The sequence below is a fragment of the Polypterus senegalus genome, chromosome 9, assembly GCF_016835505.1.
Source record: "Polypterus senegalus isolate Bchr_013 chromosome 9, ASM1683550v1, whole genome shotgun sequence".
Classification (NCBI taxonomy): Eukaryota; Metazoa; Chordata; class Cladistia; order Polypteriformes; family Polypteridae; genus Polypterus; species Polypterus senegalus.
Window position 1 is genome coordinate 46,873,790 of NC_053162.1, and position 21,767 is coordinate 46,895,556.

At 41.3% G+C, this 21,767-nt stretch overlaps 1 protein-coding gene across 1 annotated transcript in view; it reads left to right on the top strand.

The window, feature by feature from the left end:
* The window catches only part of LOC120534858 (hydrocephalus-inducing protein-like), a 206,036-nt gene that overhangs the window by 178,105 nt on the left and 6,164 nt on the right, over positions 1-21,767 (top strand). The window contains exons 76-83 of the mRNA XM_039762371.1: positions 1,685-1,883; positions 2,087-2,239; positions 2,382-2,662; positions 2,770-2,986; positions 7,560-7,769; positions 18,785-18,948; positions 20,306-20,456; positions 21,448-21,678. Coding sequence (XP_039618305.1) covers positions 1,685-1,883; positions 2,087-2,239; positions 2,382-2,662; positions 2,770-2,986; positions 7,560-7,769; positions 18,785-18,948; positions 20,306-20,456; positions 21,448-21,678 — 1,606 coding nt within the window. The remainder of the gene's footprint in view (positions 1-1,684; positions 1,884-2,086; positions 2,240-2,381; positions 2,663-2,769; positions 2,987-7,559; positions 7,770-18,784; positions 18,949-20,305; positions 20,457-21,447; positions 21,679-21,767) is intronic.

Genomic DNA, 21,767 nt, shown 5'->3' on the forward strand with positions numbered 1-21,767 from the left:
ACGGCCCACGCCCACAGTCTCATTCATGTGAATGCTTTTGTCAGACACAGTTCCTGCGCTCTCAGCTCTTATAAACTTTTACGATCAAATTGACGAATTGGTTAAATGCATATCAATAGGCTATGCTGAAACGGTGGTGATGTTGTGGAAGAGTAAAACATCAACTTACAATATCCCGTAGAATATCTACAACCATTAACACCGTCCGGTCTTCCACCGGCCAAATTACTGTTAAAAGAATGTTATGTATGAGTGATAGGCTATGCAATAGGACAAGATTAGTTGTATTCAAAATTGGACGAACAATTCTGAAACAAGAAAGGTAATGTAGTACATCTTTCACGGATAACATTAGACAGCAAAAGAGATCTTGATATGCCATTCATATTAAATTTTTATAGTTTTCCATTAGAATAGCTTTTGCTATAAAAAGTAACAAATCACAGGGACAAACATTTGAAAATTTGAAAAAGTCGGTTTATTTATTACAGAGAAAGAAACGATATTCACTCACGGGCAGTTATACATTGCATTGTCGTAAGTCCGGAACACGGAATCAAAATTCAATGCGATACTGACAAAAAGTAAATTCCAAATATTGTTTTTACTGAAGTTTTACGGTTAAGGTGTAAGTTTAAAAAGTATTTGCGTGTTAATTTCAAAGCCAAACAGAAGGAAAACGTATAACCCAACGAATACCTCTAATGCAACATGAAACATAATTTTCTTTCAATTTATTATGTTTTACTATTTTTTTGATTAATTATTCGCTGTAATGTAAAATAGTTAGGTCTATTATGCATATTGTGAAAAGGACACTGTATAGCGCCCGACCCGGCACAGACTCACACAGAGGCACGTGTAAAATCCAAGCACACTTTTATTTTTCTTCAGCTGGAGGGCACATCTTCCCAGTAAACCCCACAGCCACAACACAGTTGCAAAAGCATTTAATACACACAACACAATCCTTCACGTGGCACCACCACTCCTCCCAGGCAGCCTTGACCTCTTCCTCCCAATTCTGCCTCCAAGTGGTGGTTGCCGGCCCTTTTTATAGCCCACCCAGATCTTGATCACCTGCTTCTGATTGCACTTCCGGGCGGGGCTGTAGAGTTGTCCTGGCTGCCTCAGTGACGCATGCAGCACTCCCTGGCGGCCACCCCAGATCCCAACAGGGCTGTGGAGAACTCCATCTCCCATGAAGCCCTGCGAGAAACTGTGGCACCATCGTTAGCCAGGGAGGCTGCCACTAAGCGTCCCGGGGGAGGTATTGAGCAGTCCATGATTGCTGCCCTGGAACATGTGTAGAAGGGGTGTCCTGGCTGGGCATTGGACCCGGCTGCCAACACAATATGTAACAATTCCCATGAAAATCTGTTTAAATTGTACATCTGCTTCCCCATACACAAGCAGCAGAGCTGCGAAGTGGCTAACATTAAGCAACTGCCCGGGGTTTGGCGAGCGAAGTGAGCAGGGGGCTCTCAAAATATCACAGTTATGTATGAGCCAATAAAAACACAGATGTATAATATTTTATTAAATGTTTTGATTAAGTTAAGTATCCAGCTAAGAAAATGAGCTACATGAATTAATTTGGGTCCTTATTTTTTCTAAAGGACTGTAGGTATGAAATTGCATGATATATTAAACAATTATTATTTAACACCCTTTTTCCCTTTAGAATTGAATGCTTATTCACAAGTACCTCATATTTAGAAGTGGCATGCCAGACTGAAGTTCTGCAGCCTAGTGGAGTGTTAGAGGTCCCCATAACATTTCACCCAAGAGAGCCCATCAAGTATCATGAAAAAGTAATTTTTCAGATCAACAAATTTACTCAACAGATTGTTGAAATTCTTGGTCACGGAGCTGAAATGAAGGTGAGGGATCATTATTTTAGGATCATCCATTTTTTATTTTTAAATTTTAATTTTGAATTTAAAACCAATTAGTTTTAGATATTGTTTTATAATACATTGTTTTGGGTTAAAATTAAGTTTGTTATTTTATGTTTTAAAGGCAAACTTCACTAACTTGACAAATAGTAATTTTAAGATTCATTTCTAAAACCTTTTTTGTTTAGATTGAAGTTGAGGACCCAAATCATAAATCTATAAACCTTGGAGCTCTGCAAGTTGGAGAGACCGTGACAAAGGTCATTCCTGTGGTCAATAAGAGTCGTATCTCACTGAGCTTTTTCCTGTGTCTCACTCAGCAGATGTTGCTAGATTCAAAGGTATAAGTAAGAAAACCTTCAGAGTGTAAAGAAGTATATAAGACCTAACTTATGTTTGATGTCACTTGTTTGCTTTTCTTTGTTACATATATACACTAGGCTTTACTACAACTTACCAGTAATTAAAATTTCATTTTCTTAGGTACTGTGGGTCAGTCCATCTGGGGATATTACACTTAATCCCTCAGGTGGACGTTGTATGGTTGAGGTGGTGTTCTCACCTACATGTCGGATACCCCCGTTTATAGAAGAGGTGATGATGGATAGTACTGGAATTCGGCGTTCCCTGTTTGTGGTACGTGGAAGCTGCCAGGGAATGGAGATCATTTTAGACCAGGATTACATCCCATTTGGTGCAGTTGCTCAACGTAGCCAAGCAACCCGACGACTATTAATGCAAAATACTGGGGACATTGGAGCTAGGTGTGTTTTTAGATACTGTGGAATATTGTTATCTAGACAAATCTGTGAATTATATCCAACCATGGGCCAAATTTGTCTTGAATTATTTATTCTATTTTTTTTTTTAGATTTAAATGGGACAAAGACAGCTTTTTGCCTGATTTTTCAATTTATCCTGACCAAGGATACATAACTCCTGGTATGGAAGTACCTTTTGAAGTGACCTTCTCCCCAAAGGAGTTGAATCAGGAGATACGTTATGAAAATCTATTCTGTTCAATTGAAGGGGGCAAGACCTGTAAGCTTACTTTGACAGGATCTTGTGTCAGTGCGACAATTAAAGAGGTATGCTGTATAAGTGGCTGAAAATGTAGAGTTATATAAAGTGATATACAATACACTGTGTTCAGTCCTTGTACAACACTGCATAAAAAGGAAATTTAAGAAAGTTCCTTACAGCATTATTTCTTTTGGTAAGTATCATAAAATCACACTTGAGAATGCTCAGTGACTGACCACAATGCATTGTAGCTAAATGAATGCAAAGTAATGTACCACAATGAAATGCACATTACACTTCACTATAATATAGTAGTGAGCCTACAACTGTTGTCATTAAGGTCCTACTAATATTAAACACATTATAATTTGTCTAATGTTATTAACAGTGTTTTGTATAATATGCCTACTAACACTTTTCTATATCTCCGTAAACTTGTATGTGAACTGCTGCAGGTATTTACTGTATAGTAGTGATAATATTGCAGTGTTTAGTAATGTGGCTGTGTCATTTTTGCTGTACCATGTCTTTTTTCTGCCAGCAAAACTATGCTTGCTCTACTTTTCTAGTAGTCTTTCAATGTTACATTATCAGGAAGATACCTGTTTCTGTTTGATGTGCCTTATTATTGTTGGACATGTCAGAAGATGGGGATTCTAGTTTGATTTTGACCTTAATTGGTGAGGCAAGATTGAGCAGGGAGGAAGAGGAACATTGGAAGAGCTACTGTATTTCTAATATTCCTTACCAATTTAATTCTTCTGAAATATATATGTGCAGGATCCATCATTTGAAACAATTCAACACTTAAATACAAGCAATCCAAAATATTAGTTTCTGAACAAAACTCAAAATACAACTTATAATAATAAGAAATGTCACCAAGCTTCCCGGGGGAGGTACAGAGGAGTCCATGGTTGCTCCCCCGGAACATATGTAGAAGGGGTGTCCCGGCCGGGCACGCCACAGTAGTCACAGACTTTCAATGGTAAATTGTAAGAGTGAACTAAACATTACTTTATGTAGTTCATTCACCTTCATCCATGATCTATCTGTCTACATCTGCTTCAGTAGTTTTATATTTTTTAGGGCAAACATTTTAGAAGAGTATCTACAGTTGGTTATTCACAAGATCATCCCTGTTAACCGTATCTGATTTATACATTCAGTCCATGCAGATTATGTCTTGATTTTTCCTAAATATTTTAGATTTACTGTCCTTCTCAGTCGTTCCTTTGTCACTCAATGTAGAGAAAGTCTTAGACGGCACCAATTTGAATATTCTGTGGCAGGCTATGTTCCTAGTTTCTTTTGTTGATGGCTGTATTAAAATGATTTAAACATTATATCCCTCTCCCTACAGCTGTAATTCTCGCCAGTTTAAGCATTAGTAAACTATTGCAGATGTTAAAGGTACCGTTATCCCCTTTTTATTTTAACCTCTCATTTGATACCTTTGCTATCACTCACTGTGTTCTTATGATTTGGTCACTCCTAATAAAGATTATGGCTCATTCCAGGACTTTGTTTTTTTCTGAAGCTTCAATGATAGACTTGTCTCAACCTTCTTCACTATCTCAGGGTCCCTAGAAAACACTGCAGTATATGTTTTTGCAATCCAGATTCCATTGCTTTCTGGCAGACAGTCTTTATTTCTTTCCAGTGTAATTCTGTGTGCTACACAACCTTTTAGTTCTCCATCTCCTGTGTTTTCACATTTTTGACTGGGAACCTCTGGAGTCACCATTCCATTCCCTTTGTCTCCAACTGTGGAGATAATGTCCTTGAAAGGAAAGTACATGAGTAAAGTTGCATCAACTTCCAGATTAAAAAAGCAAAGAACAGTCTAAACAGGAGTAGAAGCAACCAAGTTTTCAACTGAAAAAATACCTTTTGACTGTCTATAGTCCAAACAGATTTTAGGTAATTTTCTAAATAAGATTTGTTATGGTCCTTATTATGAAAAAGAAATTTTTATTGAACAATCTATATTTTTATACAGTATATACACCCTGAAGTACCCAACATTGGCTGAGTATATTTGTATTATGTGCTAAGGTAAGACAGAAAATATTTCTGTCTGCTTTAAATATGTACCCTTTTGTCACTGCTGGCTGAAAGGCCTATCCATCATCTGCAGTGGTTTTCAACCTTTCTATTTAATAGACCATTTTTTATTGTACTAAACATTCAGGGACTGGATGAGGTTTAAGTGGCTTGCAAGTGTCGGGGAAACTTCGCAATTGAAGTTTCAAGCATCTTAGTAGCAGGGGAGGGAGTGCGGGGTCTGCCTAAGAGTTTGAAACAGGGCAGAATTCCCCTTACAGTTTCCAGGAAGGTGGGACTGAAGTTTGAGGAAGGTTTCCTTGTAGTTTCCAGCAGCTTGTTACCAGGGTGTCTAAACAGTAAGGTCATTTAACCAGACATATTACTGTGTGTTTCTTCCAGATGTGATAACAGTAGTGGTGACTGGTGACATTTCTTAGATTCTGACTCAAGGACTGGCAGTCAGCAATAACAGTGTTACTTTTAGCAAAGCTAGCAGCCAGAGCTTATGGCACCAGCACACAACTAGTACTCCCTAGTCACGGGGAACGGAAGAAATTAAGTACTTTTGGGATGAAGAAAAATAAGAGTTTTCATCTGACCCGGAAGAGCTGTGAAATCACATGGACAGAAGCACTTCCAGGTTGAGGACTATAAAAAGGACTGTGGGAAACCCAGCAGGAGAGCTGGAGTTGGGAGGGAGTGTGACAGAGCTGCTGGGTGGAGAGGAGGATTGATTTATTATTGATTATTGATTTATTATTGTATATTGTGGAGGTGCTTTGTGCACATTATTTAAGAAATTAAAATTGTTTCTGGGACTTTTACCTGGTGTCTGGACGTGTTGTCTGCCCCCTAGTATTTTAAACAAAGATTTTTGATATATATGGTTATACTTTTAAAAAGATGAAAAAGATACAGTATATAAAAATACTGAAGGATACTCACTTAAAAATGTTAATTCTCACAGTAAATGTGATATGGAGACCTGTCATTCTGATAATGTCTTGTTGAATCCTTTTCATCAGATTTTTAAAATTGGAATTGAATATGTCTTTAAGTAACTGTAATTGTAATTTGAAGGCATTGTCGAGGGTGCCAGGGGCCACGACCCGGCCGGGACGCCTTGGAGGACCGGAAGTGGGCGTGTGCCCATCTGGGATCACGTGGGGGCCGCCTTCCTGGTTGCTTTGGGGGCCACGGGTTCAGGGTGTGGAAGCCCCACCTTGTAGGGGCCCGTGGTCACCGCCAGGAGGCGCCCCAATGCCTTGGGGATCCTGGACCTCAGCACTTCCGCCACACCAGGAAGTGCTAGGGGGAAGCAGGGACACACCCGGAGAGCTTCCGGGAGAACAGCCAGCACTTCCGCCACACTGGGGCGTGTCAGCGGGAGATTGCCGGGGAGCACCTGGTGCTCATCCGGGTGTGGATAAAAGGGGCCGCCTCCCTTCATTCAGGGCAAGAGTCAGGAGCGGAGTGGACTGAGCTGAGTTGGAGAAGAGAGAAGGAGGCAGTCCGAAGAAGGCATTGTGTGGCCAGGACTTTGGGGACTTTTGGGGTTTGTCGTGCACCTTGAACTTTATTATTGTAAATAAACGTGTGTTTGGGTGACAATGATGGTGTCTGCCTGTCTGTGTCTGGGTCAACCTCCACAGCATATAAACTGCTGCAATTCAGTTAAAGAGAACTGCTCACATAATATACTCTTTTCCAATGTTGTCATGAACTTTGAAAGGTCATCGAATTCCTTTAATACATTTAGTTCATATGGAATTGATGAGTATGGATCAGTTATGTGAAATTCTGTTATCTACATAAATCTTTTGTTTAGCCCTACGATTCCCAAATGTTTGTACATGTACATTTAAATTCCCAAATGTTTGTACATGTACATGTAAATGTACGTTTGTTTATAGAATTAGATGGTGAGGGGTGTTGATGAGAGATGAGAAATAAAATTGTTGACAAAGCACACATTCTGATTCCACATTCTAAAGTGAGTAATAATAATTAATATTTTTTATATGAACTGTGACTTCAGGGCTTGAATGAAACAGTGTGCTATATGCACATATATTATTTGATTCAAATCCAAATGCACTTTATGCAGCAAATAAATAACCACATTAGACTTTTTCTGCATATAGAGATAGTAAGACTTTAGGTTGTTGTGTTGTTTTTGGGATATATATTATGTTATAATACTGTATGTGTCAGACATTTGATAGTAATTGTCTACCTTTAACGCATTTGGTTTGATCTTGAGAAATTATAGAAGAAAATCACATCTCTGTTTCTTTTCTCTAGAACTTTGAGTATAACCTTCAAATCATTATTTAAAAAATGAAGTTGGCCTGTAGCATGCAGATTCTAAATGATTTTGTGACACAGTGCAAAATAGCACACTTACATAAATTACTTAATTTGTTAATTATAATAATAATGATTATGAACAAAAAGGAAACAGTAGTTGTGCATTCTTATGAGATAAGCCGCAAGTTAAGAACCAGTGGCCTATCTTAACCAATGCTGTTTTTGTTTTTTGAGGTGATAGGACTTTCAATCTGAAACAGTGTTCTTTTATTTTTTTAGGTGATAAACTTTTCATGTCAAGTCCGTGGGCGGCAGACTCAAACCGTTGTTTTGCCAAATAAAACTGTCCAGCCCTGGGTTTTGCATCCTATAATAGAGGGGGAATACTGGAGTGGTCCTCAGTCCTTTACAATTGAGGCACAACAGAGCAAGCCCTATGAGATCACATACAGGCCACTCACTATGACCACAGAAGGGAAAAAACATCAGGTATAGCATTATTTTTACCTATCTTCCTTTACCTATATTGACATTTAAAGAAGTCTTGATTAATTTATTTATAAGCTATTATCCATGTAAAAACCCTCTGCTTTCAGACAGGTACATCAGCTGCTTTAACTAGTACAAATAAACACTACATCTTGACCATAAAGTTGAAACTGTTTAGTGATTTATTATGCTCTTGTGGATTATTGTATAAACAGTAATTAACAAATTTGAGTTATAAATGGCTAAACCAGAACTTTTTGGCATAATTTAGCTAATGTAGTGTTAACAATTGATAGCATTTTATATGTAGATTAAAAACAGCAGAAACATAATAAGAATTGAAAAGCACTTGTAGAAGTCATTTTATGCATTTATAAGAAGTGGATTATTGCAAATTATTTTACTTTATGCACACTAGATTGTGTTTTTAATTTAGATTTAAATTGATAAGTTTGCTATTTTTGTCCATCAATCCACACTCAATAAATGATAATAATAAAGTGGAAAAATGTTTTCAGAAAGGTTTGCAAATTTATTAAAAATCAATAACAGAAATCTCTCTTTTTATATAAGAACTTAAACTAGGTGCATCTTATTTGCTGTAATTATCCTTGGGATGTACAGGAACTTAATTGGAATTCACCTGTGGCAAACTGAATTGACTGAAAACCATTTAGGAAGGCACACACCTGTCTGTGCATATAAGGTCCCACAATTTACACTACATATCAGGACAAAAATCAAGCCATGAAATCCAAGAAACAGTGTCGATCTCCATGATCAAATGGTAGTGAGGCTAGAGTATAAAACCATTTCTAAAGCTTTGAGTGTTCACAAGAGCACTGGGCTCCAATAATTGTGAAATGGAAGACGTTTGGAACCACCAGGAGTCTTCCTAGAGTTGTTCAAATGGCCAAACTGGTTAACCTGGCAAGAAAGGCCTTGGTCAGGGAGGTGAACAAGAACCCAGTGGTCACTCTAACAGAGATTCAGAAGTACGGTGAAGCATAGTGGTAGCAGCATGGACAAGGAGACTTGTCAGAATTGAGGGAAAGACGAATACAGTCACATACAGAGAGGTCCTTCAAGAAGACCCTTTCCAGAGTTCACACAACCGTAGACTGAGGTGACAGTTCACCTTTCAGCATAATAATGACTCGAAACATACAGCCAAGACAATGCTGGAGTAACTTCCCATCCAGTCTAACAAAGCTTGAGAGGATCTGCCAAGAAGAATGGGATAAACTTCCCAAATCCAGGTGTGTATAGCTTATAGAGACTTACCCAAGAAGACTGGAAGCTGAGATTGCTGCCAAAGAGGCTTAAAAGCCTGAACATTTACTGTATATAAATGAGAGATTTTTTATTTTTAATAAACATGCAAACCTTTCTGTACTTTCTGAATCCACTGTATGTATGTACAGTATATGTATGTACAGTATATGTGTGTGTACAGTAATCCCTCCTCGATCCAGAACCCCCCGCAATAGATGAAAATCCGCGAAGTACAGTAGAAACCATATGTTTGTACGGTTATTTTTATATATTTTAAGCCCTTATAAACTCTCCCACCCTGTTAACATTATTAGAGCCCTCTAGACATGAAATAACACCCTTTAGTCAAAAGTTTAAACTGTGCCCCATGACAAGACATAGATGACAGTTCTTTCTCACAATTAAAAGAATGCAAATATATCTTCTCTTCAAAAGAGTGTCTGCATCAGGAGCAGAGAATTACAGCGAGAGAGAGAGCGCTCGCAAAGAAAAGCAAACAATCAAAAAATCAATACGTGTGCTTTTAAGTTTACTGAAGCACCGCAATAAAGCGGCATTTTTTAGAGGAGTGTCAGTATCTTCTAAGCAAACAGCCTCTGTGCAAACAGCCCCTCTGCTCACATCTCCTCCGTCAGGCAGAGAACGTCAGAGAGAGAGAGAGAGAGAGCGAGAGATTTAGGCAAACAATCAAAAAATCAATAAGTGTGCTTTTGTGCTTTTAAGTATGCGGAAGCACCACGATAAAGCGGCATTTCTTAGAGGAGCTTATCCACTAGGCAAACAGACTCTGTACAAACAGCACCTCTGCTCACGTCTGGCGCAGTGAATGTCAGAGAGGGTGAGAGAGAATCAGAGACAAGCAAACAATCAAGCACCGCACGGGAAGCATATCTTATAGCATTGAGGAGTTTTAGTTAATATGTAATATATGCTCTGATTGGGTAGCTTCTAAGCCATCCGCCAATAGCGTCCCTTGTATGAAATCAACTGGGCAAACAAACTGAGGAAGCATGTACCATAAATTAAAAGACCCATTGTCCGCAGAAATCCGCGAACCAGCGAAAAATCCGTAATATATATTTAGATATGCTTACATTTAAAATCCGCGATAGAGTGAAGCCGCGAAAGTCGAAGCGCGATATAGCGAGGGATTACTGTATATATATATACAGTATTTATATACAGTATATATATATATAGTGTGTGTATATATATATATATATATATATATATATATATATATATATATATATATATATATATATATTGTAATAAGAACACAAAAAGAGGTCAAGGTTTGGGGTTTCCGGCCCCGTATACTGTAAAGAACAAAAACAAAGTATTTTTTTTTAACAATCTGCAGTGGCGCTATGCTTTGACAGCAGGCCATAGCATCACACAGTCTCCGTTTGCAGAGGGGAACTTAAATAAGGATGGACCAGAAATTGAATGGCATGCTGAGAGGGAACCGTAGTGATGTGTGGGAGGAATGATGTCATCGTAGGGAAACCAGGAAGGGACGGAATGCGGAAGTGGTTACATGTTGTTGTCCAGGCGTCCAGGATTTTATGGCGGCGCTGAGTGTGTCTTTCTACGGGAACAAAAGAAAGAAAGGTTAGTGCCTCGCCTTGATCCCCTGGCCCGATGTGATACGCGGCTCGTCGAGTCTTTCCGCGGCTCCATATGCACGGGTGCATGACAGGACCCCACCCTCAGCCCAGACCCATCGGGTCGGGCGGCCCAAACTGAGAGGTCGTGGACCCGGGAGAGAGCATCAGCATTGGCCTGCAAGTTGCCGCGACGATAATGACGGTAAACTTGTATGGCTGTAGGTCCAAAAACCACCTGGTGACCCGGGGATTCGACTCCTTGTGCACAGGCAGCGTGGTCAGTCACAAGAGTGAACTCCCGCCCCAACAGGTAGTACCTCAGGTGTGTAACCGCAGCATATCTGGTCTCTCGGTCCAGCAGTTTCCGGCTCAGGTAGCACACGGGGTGCTCGGCATTGTCGATGCTCTGGCTCAGCACGGCGCCTAGACCTGTGTCCGAAGCATCGGTCTGGAGGATAAATGGGAGAGAAAAGTTGTCAGGGGTTCTCAGTATCGGTGCCGTGGTTAGGTCACCGAATGCCTGTTCCGTTATGTTGTCCCATATCACACATACTGGAGCCCTTTTCCTCATTAAGTTCGTCAAGAGTGCGGCTCTCTCGGAGAAACGGGGTACAAACCGGCGGTAGTAACCCGCTAACCCCAAGAAGGCTTGAACCTGTTTCTTGGTCGTCGGACGGGGCCATTCCAGGATGTCTTTAATTTTAGAGCATTGTGGTTTCACCAGCCCTCTGCCCACTAGGTAGCCTAAGTATTTGGCCTCATGAAACCCAAAATAGCTCTTGCGGGGATTGATACGGAGGCCGGTCTTCGCTAGTGTGGAGAGAACGGCATAAACATGCAAGATATGTTCCTCCCAGGTGCCGGAATAGATGACCACGTCATCCAAGTAGGCAGCACAATAGGACTGATGGGCCTTTAGCACTCTATCCACCAGACGCTGGGAGGTCGCTGGGGCTCCGTGCAACCCAAATGGGAGGACCTTATATTGCCAATGCACGCTAGGGATGCTGAAGGCGTTTTTCTCTTTAGCGGATTCCGCTAAGGGAACTTGCCAGTACCCTTTAGTCATATCCAGGGTAGTCAGGTAATGAGCCGTACCCAAGCGTTCAATGAGCTCATCTACTCGGGGCATAGGGTAGGCATCAAATTTGGAGACCTGATTAAGACGTCTAAAGTCATTACAGGATCTCCAGGAACCATCGGGCTTAGAAACGAGGACGATGGAACTGGACCAGGGGCTGTGGCTTTCTTCGATAATATCCATATCGAGCATTCTCTGTACTTCCAGCTCCACCTCGGCCCGTTTTGCCTCCAGGAGGTGGTAGGGACGTTCCCTGATCACCTCCCCCGGGTCCGTCACTATGCCGTGCTCATTCCACGCGGTGCGCCCCGGTGTCTCACTGACTACCTCCGGAACGGACAGGATCGCAGACTCCAGATCCTGTCTTTGGGGGGCCGTCAAATTAGGTCCGAGATTAAGGGTGGTTTTTCGTGAGAAAAGGGAGAGGGTGTTAGTCGTGTGAGGGCGGTCTTCCCGGTCCCTCCAAGGTTTCAGCAAGTTTACGTGGTAAACTCTCTCGCTTGGTCGACGATTCGGTTGTTCCACTAAATAGTCGACGAGCCCCTTTCTCTCCTTTATCTTGTATGGGCCATGCCAATGGGCTAACAATTTGGAGTGGGAGGTAGGCACGAGCACCATCACACGATCCCCCGGCTGAAACTCTTGGGCGGTGGTTTTACGGTTGTAGTTACGTGCCTGTGTGGCTTGGGCCCGCGACATGTGTTCCTTTAGAATGGCCATAGTTTATTTATTCTTTCGCGCAGTTGTGCGACGTATTCCAAAATATTGGTGGAGGGAAGTGCCTGCCTTTCCCATCCTTCTTTGACAATGTCCAAAATGCCCAGGGGTTGGCGGCCGTATAAGAGCTCAAAAGGGGAAAATCCCGTGGAGGCTTGAAGCACTTCCCGATAGGCAAAAAGCACAATGGGTAAAAGTTGGTCCCAGTTCCTACTGTCCGCGTCGACTACCTTGCGGAGCATCTGTTTGAGCGTTTTGTTAAACCGCTCGACCGACCCATCTGCCTGGGGGTGATATACAGAGGTTTTCAGATGCATAATTCGGAGTAACTTGGCAACCTTCCTGAACGTATCCGAACTAAAGAGGGTACCCTGGTCCGTGAGGACTTCTTTGGGTATTCCCATTCGGGAGAAGAGGGCTACCAATTCCCGTGCGACATTTTTCGTGGTAGCGGAGCGCAAGATAACTGCCTCTGGGAGCCGAGTCGCGTAATCCACCATGACCAAAATATATTTATGGCCACATGTCGAAGGCATCAGGGGTCCTAGTAGATCGACTCCGATCCTTTCAAAGGGGATATCAATGAGGGGGATCGGGATGAGAGGAGTGCGGTCCCGCCAGGGTATCTGACATAACTGACAGTCGGGGCACAACTGGCAGAAACGTCGGACCTCCTCATTAATCCCGGGCCAATAGAACCGGAGCTTTATTCTCTCCAGCGTTTTCTTGGCCCCGAGGTGAGCGCCAAGGAGGTTGGTGTGAACCAACTGGAGGTCTGTGGGACTAGCAACAGCTTCCGCGCCTCTCCTTCGTGATCCGCGACTCGATACAACAGATCATTGTCAAGGACGAAGTAGGGTCCAGGTGGTATGGGAGCGTCTGGCGGGTTGCCATCTACTGAAACTATAGCATTCCGGGCAAAGTTTAGAGAGTCATCATTCCATTGCTCTCTTTTAAATGACGCTGGGGTGGACTTAAATTGGAACTCGGCCTGGTTTAAAGGATCCGCTGGAGCCGGAGGGTTGTCAACAACTAGTCCAGGTTGTACTTGCGGGTCGAGGTCCGTTGACAAAAATACGTCCCCCCAGATCCCAGCGTCATCAGTGGCCGCCGAGCTGCATGGCGTGGGAGCCACGGGGCGGTGCCCTACCCACCCATTGTGAAACCCAACTCGGCGGCGGGAGTGGCAGTTATTCGACCACATTCATTTTCAGACCAGTCTTTTCCTCAGATAACTGGAAAGGGTGGATCAGGTAACACAGCCACTGAGAGGCATCTCAGGACACCCTTCCAGGTCATGTAGCAACTCGCGGACCTATAGGACTGGGTCTTACCATGTACACACGTCACATTTATGTTCTGAGGCAGCCACTGTCGCGGTAGAATAAATCGGAATCGAAAAGTGCCACCACCGAGTGCCCATTAATCAAAACCACTCCCGTGTTAGGGACAGCCAGGGGATTAGACACAGTGCAATACCTCTCTCCTCTGACCCAGGAGCAGTCCATCAACTCCATGTTCTGTGGGCAAGCGGGAAGTGTGTGCCCGACCTCTCCACACTTGAAACAGCGGGGCAAGTCGGGAGTTTCTCTCTTGGTTTAGCGGGTGTCTCTTGCGTCTGGTGGTGGGGCTCAGGGACAGCGACACGCCCCTGTCGGACACCGCGAGCAGACCTCTCCAGCCCCTCCGACTCGGTTCACTGCCAGCAGATGCTCCAGTACGTCCAATAGGCTTTTCATATCCTGGAATGGGTGTTGCTGGACATGCTGGGCGAGAAAGTCTGGCATGGCGTTAATAAAGCCTTCACAGGCTACTTGCTCTACTATTTGCCGACCCTGATTGATGTCTGGCCTCAGCCAGCGCCCCATTTTGCCCCAGAATTCGAAATCCTGGGCTCGGGACGGGAGATTGGGGTCGTATCACCAGTGCCTCCATTCACTTGCCTGCTGGTCCGATGTGACGCCATAGCGGCTCAGGATCTCAGCCTTTAGGAGGTCATACTGGGTAGCTTCTTCGATGGGGAGGTCGTGATAGGCCTTTTGCGCCATGCCCTTCAGGTACGGCACTATGATAGAGGCTCACTCCGTACGCTGCCACAGATTCCTCGTGGCTGTCCTCTCGAATGTGGAAATGTATGCCTCGATGTCATCTGCCTCGCTGAGAGGCACAAGTGGAGGAGGATGAGACCGTGTGGGCTCTGGTCTAGCTACTTCAGCTGCTGCGAGCCGGGTTTTGGTCTCCGCTAACTCCTGCTTCGTGGCGGTCAGCTCCAGCTGCAGGGTTTGAAGCTGGGACGCCAGGTTATTCAGAACCGCGTTTGGGTCCTGTCCTTCGGATATTTTTCGGACAGTTGCATCCTGCCGACTACGCCACTGCAATAAAAACACAAAGACAGGTCAAGGTTTGGGGTTTCTGGCCCCGTATACTATAAAGAACAAAAACAAAGTATTTTTTTTTAACAATCTGTACAGTCGCTATGCTTTGACAGCAGGTCATAGCATCACACAGTCTCCGTGAGGGGAACTTAAATAAGGAGGGACCAGAAATTGAATGGCATGCTGAGAGGGAACCATAGTGGTGTGTGGGAGGAATGACGTCATCGTAGGGAAACCAGGAAGGGACCGAATGCGGAAGTGGTTACATGTTGTTGTCCAGGCGTCCAGAATTTTATGGCGGCGCTGAGTGTGTCTTTCTATGGGAACAAAAGAAAGAAAGGTTAGTGTCCCGCCTTGATCCCCTGGCCCGATGTGATACGCGGCTCGTTGGGTCTTTCCGCAGCTCCCTATGCGCGCGTGCGTGACTATATATATATATATATATATATATATATATATATATATATACACTGTGTATATATATATATATATACTAGCGACTGGGAGCTGGATCGAATCGGGCTACAAATTCTATGTTTGTGAAATTCATACTTTCTCTGCAAAGAATTATTTGTTTTTTTAACTCCTTGAAATGATTTTGTTATCATGGCACTGATTTGTGCTTAAAATAGACCTTTTCACCCTATGTAATGAAGAGCTTCCTGTTTAAACGGGGCTGCGAGACATGAACTCAGCTCTTCAGTGCACCTCATTTGATTTTTCTGGCAATCAAATTTTCAAAACAAACCGTATTTTACAACTCTAATCAGAGTCGGAGTAATAATTATGTTAGCGTGGTCATCTGAGATCAACTAAAATTTAAACAATGACCATTGTTAATACCCAGCCGTCATTACTCAGTTTGTTAGTAGATGTCAGAAAGATGAATGCCAAAACTGAACTGCCCAAAGACAGATTTCGGCATACCAAGCAAATGGCAATACGCTCTAAATTACTTATGGCTCCAGAGCTATCGAAGAGTTTAAGTCAGTCGACAATATTAGTCCTGGAAAGTACGCCCCACCAAACCAACATTCCAAAAACCAACCGAACTTACTGTTATCTGCTCGAACCAACACCGACTTACAATACTCGGCTGTGCAGCAGCGTCACTGAAGCATTCGAACATTCTTAGCCAATCATGCAATGCTGCGTCCGCATTTGCCTTGTCATGTTCTAACTACAGAGGCAGAGTCCCATTGCATGGTTCTAACTTGTATTGAGCCAAGGTATTGACGCGAATACCATATATACGGATAGTATCAAATTATATATAAGGATATACTGTATATATATATATATATATATATATATATATATATATATATATATATATAGTGATATATGGCCGGCATATGGAGTCCTCCCTGCAACATGGAGGGGCCCTGAATTCCAGCAGGGCATCATGGACATTGGAGTTTTACTTCACAGCCCTGCTGGATACCGTGGGGGCCGCAGGTAGGCACGAGTATTTTTATAGCCCGGAAGTACTCCCTAATCATGGGGACAGAAGGAATGAAATACTTCAGGGCTGAAGAAGAAGTTTTCATCTGACCCGGAAGTGCTATGAAATCACATGGACTAAGGGAAAGAAGGAAGCACTTCCGGGTCAGGGAATATAAAAGGATGATGGGAAACCCCAGCAGACTGAGCTGGAGTTGGGTTTGACAGAGTTGCTGGAAGTGGAGGATTGGTTATTGTTGTTATTATTATTGATTATTGTATTGTTAATGAGAATAGTGGAGGTGCTTTATGCACAGTATTATATTAATAAATTCTTTATTCGGACTTTTTACCTGGTGTCTGAACGTGTTGTCTGAGGGTTTAGGGGTCGACAGCGACCCCTGTCACAATATATAGTATAAATATATACGGTATAAAAGTACTACATTTTAAATTAATGATTATCTAGATTACTTTAGATTGCCATTGTCAGTAAAACTTCTTTTAATTAAAAAAAATAATAATCTCAGTTAATAGTTTTTGTAAAAGTTATGCATCCATTCCCTTGGGCTTTTTACATTTTTATTACAATTATACATCTGTGGATTTCCGTGACAAAAGTGTGTTTACAAATGTATAAACAATTAGCTGTGCTACCCATCTAAGAGGGTAGACCTAAGTATTAACATCTGCACTCTCTATTGGAATGTATTTTATAATGCATGTAGTAATAAAATGCATTGCATTTGTCATTCCAACAAATTGTGCATCATAAACATTTGTATTAATAAAATGCATGACTGTTTATGATTTGCCTTCAGTTGGAGTGACAAATGCAATGCATTTTTTACTATAAATGTTTGTGATAAACAATCACAAATGAATGACAGAGACTTAGCAACTGGACAGACACACAGACCCCTAATACTTTTAAGGTGGATTGGGCTTTAATGAGCCTTTAAAAGTGATTGCATTTTAACCATGGATAATCACTATGGATTTTACAATAAATAGGTAAAACAAATAAGAAAATATGGCAGTACGGTAAATCTATGTACTGTGCCTACAAAAAGTATTCACCTCCTTGGAAGTTTTCACAGTTATACAACATTTAATTACAGTAGATTTGTTTTGGCTTTTTTGGCATTGGTCAATAGATTAAGACTCATAATTGTCCCAGTGAAAACAGATTTTTGCAAAGTCATCTAAATTAGTTACAAATACAAAACCACAAAATAATTCACTACCTAAATATTCACCCCCTTCAAATAAGTATTTAGTAGATGTACAGTACCTCTGCAACCATGAAAGACTTGAGTTTGTGTACACATGTGTCTTTTTGTCAGTTTGTCAGCACATCTGGACACTGACATTTTTCTCTGAGGCTCCAAGTAGGCAGATGGGCATACCGGCCAGGAGAGAGGAAGGAGTCAGACAGTGAAGAGATTGACAGAAGGGATGGACAGACAACCCACTGGAAGAAGATGTTGCTAGGGACTTTTTATTCCCCCCAGACACTAGATGGCAGCAGCCCAATGTATCTGTGCCTATTTGGGAACGCAGGGAATGCTGGGAGATGTAGTCCAGCAACACAGCCCTGCTGGGGACCATGGGTGCCTGTAGGGGGTGCTGTCAGGAAATGTGTTCCTCAATCTATGGGACTTCCATATAACCTGGAAGTACTTCCATTGGGCAGTTTGCCTGGCACCGGAAGAACTCCTGGGTCACCCTTATCCAGGCGAGTCAGAATTGGGAGGACGTGAAGCAACCTCGACTGGAGGAGGGCAGTGTGGTGGTGAGAAGAGAAAGTATAGTGGAAAGAAAAAATCTGTGATTTGTGCTTGTGCTACTTTTGGAAGTATTTTTGGTAATAAACCTTCCATTATTTGAACCCGAGACTGTGCTAATGTGTTCGTGTTTGGGGCTCACTGATGGCCTAGTTCCATCACAAATCTATTTATATTGACAAGTTCAATACAGACAGGTGATCATGAATTAACCAGTTAAGTGACTTCTAAAACCAACTGGCTACACCACTGATGATTTAGGTGTGTCATATTTAAGGGGTATATGCATGATCAATTATTCTGTGTTGTATATATTTGTAATTTTATTTAGACTACTTTGCAGTGATTATTTTTCACTTTGATATTTAGGAGAGTTTGTCTGTTGACCAAGGTCACAATCTACTGATTTAATTTTGTATAACAATAAAATCTGAAAACATCAAAGGGGGTGAATACTTTTTGTAGGCATTGTAGACATGGACATTCCCCCATGTTGAATATGTCAGTGACAAAAGATACACATTAAAACGTTACTCTAGATAGAATCACATATTTAATAATAAAATAAATGCACCTTAATTAGGCTGGTGAATGTATTTTATCCACCTGGTATCTTGCATGCTCTGTTGAACTGACTGACTTGAGGTAGAAGAGAAGAGATAGTTCACATGCTCTAGGATGTTAAATGACACTTTGTATTTTATTTTTTTTAACTGGCTCCCAATAGGGTTCTGTTTTCTTCCCATTTCCTGATGGTACAGGACAGCTGCACATGCTACAAGGCACTGCTGATCCTCCAAAACCAGTAAGCACCATCTCAAGGGAGGTGCCCTGCAAGACATCCTACTCGGAGATGCTTTCTGTCAGCAACTGGCTTGCAAAACCACAGAGGTACGAAGCTATGAGTGAAATGTATATTAACTTTGACAGATGTAAATATATTTAGGTTACTGACAATAAATTTGCTTAAAATTAGGATGTCCTTAGCAAATGAAAAAATGGGGAAGTTTTAAAAAACACCACAGCAACACTTACCAGACTCTCCAGATTTTGTTTCTCCAGATTTTAAGAAATGCAATAAATTGGTGCCAGCTGCACAAAGCAATATCACACTATCGCATTCACCAGTAAACAGGAATACAGAAGTAGATAGATGGATAGATGGATAAATAGATAGATAGATAGATAGATAGATAGATAGATAGATAGATAGATAGATAGATAGATAGATAGATAGATAGATAGATAGATAGATAGAAACTTTATTAATCCCAAGGGGAAATTCACATACTTCAGCAGCATACTGATAAAGAACAATATTAAATTAAAGAGTGATAACAATGAAAGTATAACAGACAGACAATAGTTTTGTATAATATTAGAAGTGGATGCACTGAGCAGATACTCCAGCCATTAAAACATAGCAGTTGCCCTATTCTGTTTTAATTACTATTTCAGTAATCATTTTATTATGTCAGATAATCTTCTTATGTAAAATGCTACCGTGGCTGTCAAGTTGTCTGTCCAGGATTTTAAATCACCTGTAGCTCGCAAACCGTTTGAACTATTGACCTGAAATTTGGTACACATGTACTACGTGGCATCTGCTATCTGCTTTCAGAGGTGATGATTGACGTCCAATGTTATTCCTATTTTTATTTTTATTTTATTGTAGAGTCAACTCTCAGCAGCAGCCAGCAGGGCAGCCGTGCGCCACATGCATACGGGCGCCATTCTCATTCCCTACCATCTTCGTCATCACTCCCCTACCTCTTCATATCTTTAATCATTCATAGGCAGATTGAAGACTTAAGTGCCATCTTAATTGAAAAATTTAGGAAAACGTACTTGAAAGTAATTGCAAAACAAACATTGACTTAATCAGTTTTAACACTAAAAGATTCCGATGAAAGAAGAAAAGAGGCGGGCCGCTAGGGTGGAGAAAAGAAGAGCTGCTCAGGAAGCAGCAAGTGCATCAGCCTCTGAGCAAATGAATGCTAAATTCAAGTGTATTCAGTGCAGTGCACAGTTACTGGTACCTTTATAACACAGTAATATTTTTTGGATGGTTCTGCAATTATTTATTGAACTTTAGTGGCTAAAGAGTTGTCTCAGAGAGGCTTGTCGGCTCTTCTCAGCCTTTATTGTATGTCTTTACTGTGTAGAATTTGTTTTAAACTTTATAAGCGTATCATATACATAGAAGCTCAACCAATCTGGTTGGTTGTTAAATTGCTCTTTTTTTCAGATTCCGCGTTTGCATAGAAATTATGAAGCCGGAAAAGATTGACATCACTACAGAACTGAAGGGTCTGGACTATGTTGATGTCCCCGCCTCCGCTAAGAGAGATTACAAACTTACTTTCTTTTCCTACAAGGAGGGAGCTGTCCAGGCAAAGGTGAGAGCTCTGTTGAAGCACACATAGCCGAACAATTAAATATGGTCTCCTGTAGTAGCTGCAGTTACACCCTTGACGGTTTTTGGTGCAGACATATCCCCACCACTTTTTCAGAAGAGTCATTTAAATGACCTTGTTAATTAACATAAGAGTTGTGTTAACTTTCCTGCTTAAATTTTCAAAAAGCACTTTATCACAGCAGTTTTTGGTGGCATTTATTTAAGATACTGTAAAATGCAATTATTATTCATTTACTGTTAATGTAACAAGACCTTAGCAAACACTTCTTTGGGTCTTCATGGCACTTACAAAGCATCAGTAAAATGTGTATCCATCTCTACTACTAACAAAACTTCACTTTGGAGGGGTCTGAGGTGGCTTAAATGGGACATATTTCTTTTGATGTTACATACTTTGTATAAGATCTGTGAATCCTTCATATTAACAGGCAAATTTACTATCATGTGAATATGCCACACTGCACAGAGAGGAATGATCTATCTACTGATGTTGTATACGTGTTAAACACCAAAAGAAGGCTTTGTTGAGGTCTTGCTAGATAAGAGTAAATGATAGACGCATTTTGCAATGCCTGAACCAAAGTGTTACCCAGTTTTGTATAATTTTTTTTCAAAATATTACTGTGTAAATTAGTGTAAAATTCTAAAAATTACCCCTAATCTTCCCTAATAACATTTAGAGGTAAGGCAGAAGGAGTGTATATTGCTATTTTGGCAGGTTTCTAGGTTTGCCCCTCTGAATTCAGTGTTATTCTTTTTCTAGTAAATCCTGTGAAAATGTTGTTTTGCTGTGCCATCCTCCATTTTAATGTGATTAACTAGTCATTTATTTCCTTTTGGTTGTATATTTGCAGACCCATGTTTGCAGTGCCACTGCCTTTTCTTCGCTTTACAATAGAAACATTACAATGACAGATGTCAATTAATAATATTCTTGTATCTTTTATTTGTTTCTTTACTTTTCCATAAAGGTTATTTTTCAAAATGAAACTAATCAGGAATACCTGTACTATATTTTAAACTTCAAAGCTACACCCCCAAGTGCTATCAGCAGCATTGAGATGGTGACCGTGGTGCGGCAGAGCACTTCAGCCACCGTGAAAGTGGAGAACCCCCTACCCTTTCCTACGACTTTCCTTGTTGATTGCAAACAATCAGATGTCACCTTTCCAGCTCAGCTGAACATACCAGCGGAGTCAGAGGTAAGGGTAAAGTACTCTATGGCGGTGGGCACACTTTTATTGCAATATACTTTTACCGGAAAAGCCCACATAATTAAAGCTGCTTACAA